This window comes from Gadus morhua, chromosome 7 (genome assembly GCF_902167405.1).
Source record: "Gadus morhua chromosome 7, gadMor3.0, whole genome shotgun sequence".
NCBI classification, from domain to species: domain Eukaryota; kingdom Metazoa; phylum Chordata; class Actinopteri; order Gadiformes; family Gadidae; genus Gadus; species Gadus morhua.
In genome coordinates, this window is record NC_044054.1 from 9,124,107 (window position 1) to 9,131,907 (window position 7,801).

General features: G+C 43.3%; 1 protein-coding gene and 1 long non-coding RNA gene across 2 annotated transcripts; both read left to right on the plus strand.

Moving 5' to 3' along the window:
* The first annotated feature begins 213 nt into the window (after positions 1-213).
* LOC115547891 (uncharacterized) lies at positions 214-5,613 on the plus strand. The gene is made up of 2 exons (XR_003977436.1): positions 214-294; positions 4,454-5,613. It is a non-coding gene; the product is annotated as an uncharacterized LOC115547891 (long non-coding RNA).
* Positions 1,640-3,819, plus strand: LOC115547890 (general transcription factor II-I repeat domain-containing protein 2-like). Its single transcript, XM_030362396.1, has 2 exons — positions 1,640-2,821; positions 3,115-3,819. The coding sequence occupies exons 1-2, from the start codon at positions 1,708-1,710 to the stop codon at positions 3,570-3,572; spliced, it is 1,572 nt and encodes a 523-aa protein (XP_030218256.1). The 5' UTR covers positions 1,640-1,707; the 3' UTR covers positions 3,573-3,819.
* Positions 5,614-7,801: the final 2,188 nt, after the last annotated feature.

Consider the following 7,801-nt stretch of genomic DNA (forward strand, 5'->3'; position numbering starts at 1 on the left):
AGTGCCTACAGTGAATAGGAGGAAGGCACTTGCCTTACTTGTTATCCTCCAAAGGATTAAAAAGAGGAAACGGACCTGGGTGACTGCAATCAACCAGCGCAGGCGACAGCAAGGGGTATTTTACAACCTGGCGGAGGAGTTGCGTTTTAACGCTGCAACCCATCGATCGTATTTTCGTATGACATCAACGCAGATGGACCACATCCTGTCAGTGATTGGTGCAGATCTCCAGCGACAGGACACCAATTACAGACTGGCAGCTGAACCCAAGCAAAGACTTGTGGTTACACTGAGGTAGGCCAACACACAAGCTTTTGCCATGATTATTATGGTTTTGGGGAGAGAGCAGGGTGGTCCTCAATGGGCCTCTATTTGGAGGCTCAAGGCCCAGGGGGGCATTGCACCGCCTTTACTTACGCCATCAATTTCAGACAAACTGCATGGGCTTAGACAAGTTACAGAGAAACACGAAGGAAATATTGATTTAAATAGACAATTTATTGCACTATTAATACACTATAAGTCTGTGTAGTGAGGAATGGGTGAGGGCACAGTACTCTCACCACATTCCCCCCAAGTCTCCTCACTTGGTCTGTACCTCTGTGCCTGTGCATGTGAGGGTGGTGCATATAATAGTTGGGGTTGGCGGCTCTGGTGGGATGGCTGGCGGCTCTGGTGGGATGGCTGGTGGCTCTGGTGGGATGGCTGGGATGTCTGATCCCATGGCCTAATTAGACCAGGGCCCTGCATCTGTGCCCGCTGGTGCCCTTGGTCCAGATCATGGACACCCTGGAGCCCCTCTAAAAGAGCAATCTTTGCCCTCAGCTTACCCCAGCCAATTCATTTGTTCAGCAAGGGCACCAGACTGAGGGCAAAATGTAACATCTCATCCTCCTCCTGTGGCACACGATGGTGCATGTGCTGTGGAGGCTCCTGGACCATAGCCAGCAGCCTATCCTCCAAAGACTCCAAAGGTGCTGAGGCCCTCTTTCGTGCAGCAGGTCTGCTGTAGGGCTGTTTGATTATGGAAAAGAATGATAATCACAATTATTTGAATCAACATTGAAATTACAATTATTTAACACAAATATTTATTAGGTTAGGAAAACAATTGCACAGCCCTACCCTGTTGGTTGAAGAACCAGGTTGAGAATGCTGATCTGGTTGATGGTCATTCTCCTCCCGCACATCCTCTCTATGGCTCAGGTCCAATGCCTCCCAATCTTCAACTTGGTCTAGGTTGCTTCTAGAGCTAAAGCATAAATGACATGCACAATGATTTATTGTCTAGGTCAGGGCAGCCCCATTTGGGGCCCGCGGGCCAAACTTGGCCCGCGACTGATTTTATTTGGCCCGCGCCTTACCCACTGTATATATTATTGTTTTCCACCATCAGCGCTCGCACTCATTGAATATTATTGATTGGTGCACTTCCATTCCTGACCATAGAATAACATTGTGAAACATTGATGGTAGGGTGGCGCTGTTGAGCTCCTATCCTCTTGCGCTCCAATCCGAAGTCACGTGACAGCGAGTAAGTGAGACGCAAGGATGGAGCGGCAGTGGCACACAGACAAACGCAAATTCAAAAAATGTTGGGAACATGATTATTTATTTACCGAGGTCGATTCGAACGCAATATGCCTGGTATGTAAGCAGAAGGTCGCTGTTTTAAAGGAGTACAACATTCGTCGTCACTATGAAACTATGCATTCTCACCAGTTCGCAAAATACACAGGCGAGGACCGAAAGGTAAAGGCGGCAAACTTGCTAATCAAGCTAGAAACACAGCAGCAAACTTTACTTCAGCCATCCACCGCACAAGAAAATGCCACCCTTGCAAGTTATCGCATTAGCAACATCATTGTCAGAAGTGGACACGCTTTTGCTGCGGGTGATTTTGTAAAAGAGTGTCTGACAGTTGCTGCTGAAGCTGTGTGTCCAACTCAGAAGCGGGCTTTTTCTCAAATAAGCCTGTCACGGAACACGGTGACCCGCCGCGTTGAGGACATGGCCGAAGACGTTCGGGGCCAGATAGCCCAAAGAGCAGGTCGGTTTTCTGCCTTCTCCATCGCATGCGATGAAAGCACCGACATATCGGACTCAGCACAGTTGCTGGTGTTTTTGCGAGGCGTCAATGAGGACTTTGAAGTGTGCCAAGAACTAGCGGGCCTTGAAACACTGAAAGGGACGACAAGAGGTATCGATATTTTTAAGGCAGTGGAGCAAGTTATGGACAAGAATGGTTTGAAGTGGGAAAACCTATCTGGCATCACGACTGATGGAGCCCCGGCCATGGTCGGTAAGAGAGCAGGCCTAACTGCACTTGTGTCGGACAAAGTCCGTGAGTGTGGTGGCTCGATTTTTAAATATCATTGCATTTTGCATCAGGAGCAACTGTGCGCTAAGAATATCGGCCTAAAGAACGTGATGCAGGATGTCGTTGGCATTGTCAATAATATTCGCTCAAAGGCGCTCTCACACCGTCAGTTCAAAGCTGTTGTTGATGAGATGGATGCCCAGTATGGGGATGTATTGTACCACCAGGAGGTGCGGTGGCTGAGCCGCGGGAAAGTTTTGCGACGTTTCTTTGAGCTGCGTGAGGAAATCAGGGTGTTTCAAGCCACAAAGGAGAACAACATCCAAGTGCCCTCGGACAAGCACTGGATTGCAGATCTGGCCTTTCTTGTGGACATCACAGAGCTGCTGAATATCCTCAATCTTCAGCTTCAAGGGAGAGACCAGATAATCACTCAGCTGTACGACCATGTCAGAGCCTTCAAGCAAAAGCTCCAGTTGCTTAACAGACATCTCTTAACAGGTGAGATCTAACTTGAATATGTTATTGAACACAAAACAATGTAGTAGGCTGGTTATTGATCACTATAACCAGCATGTTATTATATTTGTTACATACATTGTGTGTGGAGAATACATTTTCTATTTAAATATAGGCATTAAATCCAATAACACATTTGTTTTTTGTACTGCAGCCATAAACACAAAAAAACAAGTTTTTTTCTCATTTGATTGATGTTTGGTATTTAATTGAAAATCAAATGAACAACCTTGCATCTTACATTGCTGCTTTTGTCTTTGTGTCTGTACATTTAGGAAATTTGGCACATTTTCCCAGCCTCAGAGAAGTTGGGTTGATGGAGGAAGACACACCAAAATACTGCAACATTCTCAGCGATCTTGTGGTGGAGTTTGACCATCGCTTTGAGGATTTTCATGGAAACGAAGCAGCATTTGAGCTGTTTGCCCAACCCTTTGCTGTAAATGTGGATGCAGTCAGTGAGGAGCTTCAAATGGAACTTTTGGAGCTTCAGTCTGATTCAGATCTCTGTTGCCGGTTTAGAGAGCTTCCTTTACAGGACTTTTACAAATCTGTTCCTGCACACAGATATGGCAAGATCCGCAAACATGCACAGGTGATGTTCTCCCTCTTTGGAAGTACCTATGTCTGTGAGCAGGCATTCAGCCTGATGAATCTTAATAAGTCCAAACTGAGAAATGCTTTATCTGACTCTCACCTTCATGACATTCTCACTCTGTCAGCTGGAGCCTGATATTAAGAGACTTGTAAAAACCAAGGACAGGCTTCATGTCTCTCACTGATAGGCCTACTTCAAATCATAATGTATAGGCCTGGACCTCCAATGTATTCGGAGTATGTTCTGCTCTGTCCTGTGTTACTTAGTTACTGTCCTGTGTTATTGTTCTGTGTTACTTTTATTGCACTAAAAAAAATCTTTGTATTTGAAGATACAGGCCCAAGGCCTAGTAATGTTCCATGTCTGTCTTCAAATATTTCATAGTCCTTCAATTATTTTTCTAATTTAAAGAAGATAGATTTTATGATTTATTTATTATTTTTTGAACATTAATGTGAAGCACAATAAACATTGTCATTCATTTTTCAAAATGACCTTGTGATAGTGTTGATTTTGCACACGCATGCTATTTATACCCATATTTAACCTTATATACTGAAAAATTACAATTTTGGCCCACGAGCCTCCCCCCGATTAAATTTTGGCCCTCCAGAGGGAAGAATTTGGGCACCCCTGGTCTAGGTAAATGTATGCTGATTCTTAAAATGAGAAAATCATTTCAGTTATTTTAGAACTTGTGCTATATGTAAAATAGTGCGCTGGGAATCGGTGAGCCATCACTGCCTTTCAGTGTTTGCACTGTACCTCCTGGGTTGAAGGTGGGGAATAAGAAAAGACAGGGCTTGGGTGTATTTCCACTCCTTTTGGGGTCCTGCTGCCGATCCACTCCGTGGTTGTAAAGTTTTTTTGGAAAATTGGTCCCTTAGGTCCTTCCAGCGACCTTGGCACTTCACAACTGTTGACAGTTGATAATTCAATAACAGATTTTTTTCTTTAAAATAACAATAACTCATGTATGTTGTACACCAGTTAACAAATTATATATTTTCCTACAGATTCCTTGCCACCGGAGAGTCTTTCAGGAGTCTGGCTCTTGCCTACAGGCTGGGCAGAAAAACAGTGGCAGACTCCGTTCACATGACCTGTAGGGCAGTTGTCGATCACATGATGGAGACCCAAATGCCGAAACCAACGGAGGAATCATGGACAGCTATCGCAGAGCGCTTTTGGAGAAGATGGCAGTTTCCAAATTGCATTGGGGCCATCGACGGGAAGCACATTCAAATTCAAGCACCCAAAAAATCATGCAGCCAGTTTTTTAATTATAAAAAAACATTTTCAATAATCTTGTTGGCCCTGGTGGATGCGGACTCAAAATTTATAATCATACAAGTTGGCGATTTTGGCCGTGCAAGTGATGGTGGGGTGTTCGCTCATTCAGCACTGGGGAGGGGAATGAGTGAAAAGACTTTGAATGTGCCAGAAGACACCCCCCTGCCTGGTTATGGTCAGCAAGGTGACGTGCCATACATGATGGTAGGTGATGCTGCGTTTCCCTTGAAGCGGTACCTGATGCGACCCTACCCTGGCAGCAACCTGTCAAGGCATAATAGTCACTTTAACTACAGGCTGTCAAGAGCTCGCATGACAGTGGAGTGTGCCTTTGGCATTCTTGCGGCCAGATGGAGGGTTTTTTTGTCAAGAATATCCATGCTTCCGTGTCATATAGACATGGTAGTCATGGCAGCATGTGTGCTACATAATTATCTGATCAAGCCTAAGAACAGAGATATGGTAGAGGGTCAAAGGGATGGAGAACATGGTCTGCAAAGTGTCAGACACATGGGGGGTAACAGAGGACCCAGGGAAGCCCTTCAGACTCGGGAGTTCCTCTGTAATTTCTTTGACTCCCCAGAAGGAGCTTTAAATAGTGCACATAATGTGTAAATAATTTTGTAAATAATGTAGTTTAATAGGTTTGGATAACATGATGATCATTGTATATATATATCTTTTTGTAAATAGATATTGATATTTTGTAAATAGATATTGATTATCAATCTCTCTCTCTCTCGCTCTGTCTGTCTCTCCCCCCCCCCCCCCGCTCTCTTTCTCTGTCTGTTTCCCTGTCTCTCTCTCGCTCTGTCTGTTTCCCTGTCTCTCATTAGACATTCTTGGTTCCAAATGTATGTTGATTAAAACGTTCTTGTTGACACCATGATTCATTTTAATCTGTTTCCACTTAAAAATACATTCTCAGGATAAGCACTATAGACTAAGTAAAAACAATTTTAAAGTAATGCTATAGACATAATGATTTTGAGGAACGTCCACTATTATGAATAATTAGTATTACTATGGTCCAGTTCAATAGCTGCTTATAGTATAGAAGTATAGTATAGAAGTTACTCACCAGTTATGCCAACTGCCTCCGAAACAGCTCTCCATCCGGCATCTCTTTGACGTTTATCCTTATATTTCGGGTCACTGTGGTCGTAAAGCTGTACTCGTTTTTCAACTTCATGAATTGATAAATAATCATCCATTCTTGAACTATCAACTATCTAGGCCTACTTGCTATCTATATACTTACACTGTCTACGTATACTATCTATCTTATACACTGTCGTCTTCAAACAGAAAAGTAATGTTTTAATCGTTAAAAACGTTAAATCTCCATAGTAACAGCTCTCGAGGGTTTGGGAAATAATCAGATTTATTGATTCCCTCATTATTCACAGCAAAATATATAATGGTTTTCATTACATTTCATTGATTTATTACCATACTCTATGTTAAAAGGCCCACGCAAACCTCGCGGAAAATAATAAAAATAGAAACCAGTCTATGTCTTAATTTTCCATGCGGAAATGTCGGCGCGGTACATTCAGTTTCAGCGTCTGGTGTAGCCACTCTCATTGCTTTCAACGGTTTCGAATTCTGCTGCGTTCACACCGCGTCCGCAAAGCAACATTTCCGCGTCTGGTGTAGCCAGGCCCTAAGGGGGGCCAACAAGATCGGGGCAGTCCCCGGGGGGGGTCGGTCGGGGGGGCGGTCATTCTGTGAAACACACAGAGCGCTAACTTGACGACCACATAGAGCATAATAACGGGAAGGACAAACGGCTGTGCGATTTGGACTATCTGAGAAAACATGGCACAATGAAGGACCTGTGCCACAGCTGATGGAAAGCTCTCTAAAGCAGTTTAGAAAGTTAGTCATCGATGGTGTAACAATCAGAACTTCATGTGGTGGTGACAACTGCTTTAGAATTCATGATGACATTGCTTTAGTGCAAAACATTCTTCTGCATGAAGGGTGCTATTATGTAATGTACATGTTGTACACTAGAAGAGAGCATTTTTTTAGTTACCCTGTGGACTCGACTGAATTAGACATTCTGGTTGTTTCAGGCCTGTCACCAAGTTTAAAATGTGCAAGACTTGATGGAAATGTAAGAAAATATGTCAGAATTCCTTTATTAGAGACTAGAGACACCTTTGTTGTATTCCCTCTGCTACACCTGAACTGACCTGGTGACCCAGTTCCAAGATTTTTTAGAAGTAAACAGGGAATTGTAATAGTGATTATTGATGACTTTTCTTTGTTTTGGACCTTTTATTTAATTTGTTAAACAGCTCCTGTCTCACTCTGATTATTGTGTGGGTATTGGTGTCGAATTATTATTATTCTAACTTCTTTCTTGTTAAACACGGCCACTTAGACACTGTTAGTTTAAGGTGGAACTGTTCATTTGTTTGTGTGGCCTACTGTTGGAAACCTTGATAGTTACTGTTAACCATAAATTCTGTATGATTTCAATACAACCCTCGAAACTTGACTCGTGACTCTTGAGCATTCTTTTAGTTAATGATATTGTTTAGCTGATTTACTTGATTTATTATTTAACTCTGTCTAAGTGGTGGTGGCGGGCTTTTCCCCCAAATACTGCTAAAAATGAAGAGAACCAATTGAGGTGTTTTGCGCTCACACACACACACACACACACACACACACACACACACACACACACACACACACACACACACACACACACACACACAGTAAAACTTGCATTTATTGATTTGTCAATATGTTCAGTTATTTTGGAATCGTTCTTGTTGTTAAATGTGTGTAGGTTAGGTAGGCAAGGCAGTAGGGTTAAACTGGTTAACAGAGTTTGATTTTTGTTCTCATGCAGAACACCAGCTACTATGTTTTCCGTTGTCTGCTTTGACAATTCCGAGGAGGTGGAGGTTGTGCCAACGCAATGGTACAATAATGGGGCATGCAGGTGGCCCCCCCACAAGGCTGAGGGAGTCAATCGGGCCATAAGGCAGCTGGAAGAGCCCCAGGATACCTGGCCTCTATTCGACAATGCCAGGTTTTTTTTTTCTTAAGGT

What these genes read in the sequence shown, in the direction of transcription:
- LOC115547890 (XM_030362396.1), top strand. Translation starts at nt 1,708, where the DNA reads ATGCATTCTCACCAGTTCGCAAAATACACAGGCGAGGACCGAAAGGTA. An exon ending in TAACAGACATCTCTTAACAG is followed by an intron (nt 2,822 to 3,114) that starts GTGAGATCTAAC and finishes CTGTACATTTAG; the next exon opens with GAAATTTGGCACATTTTCCC.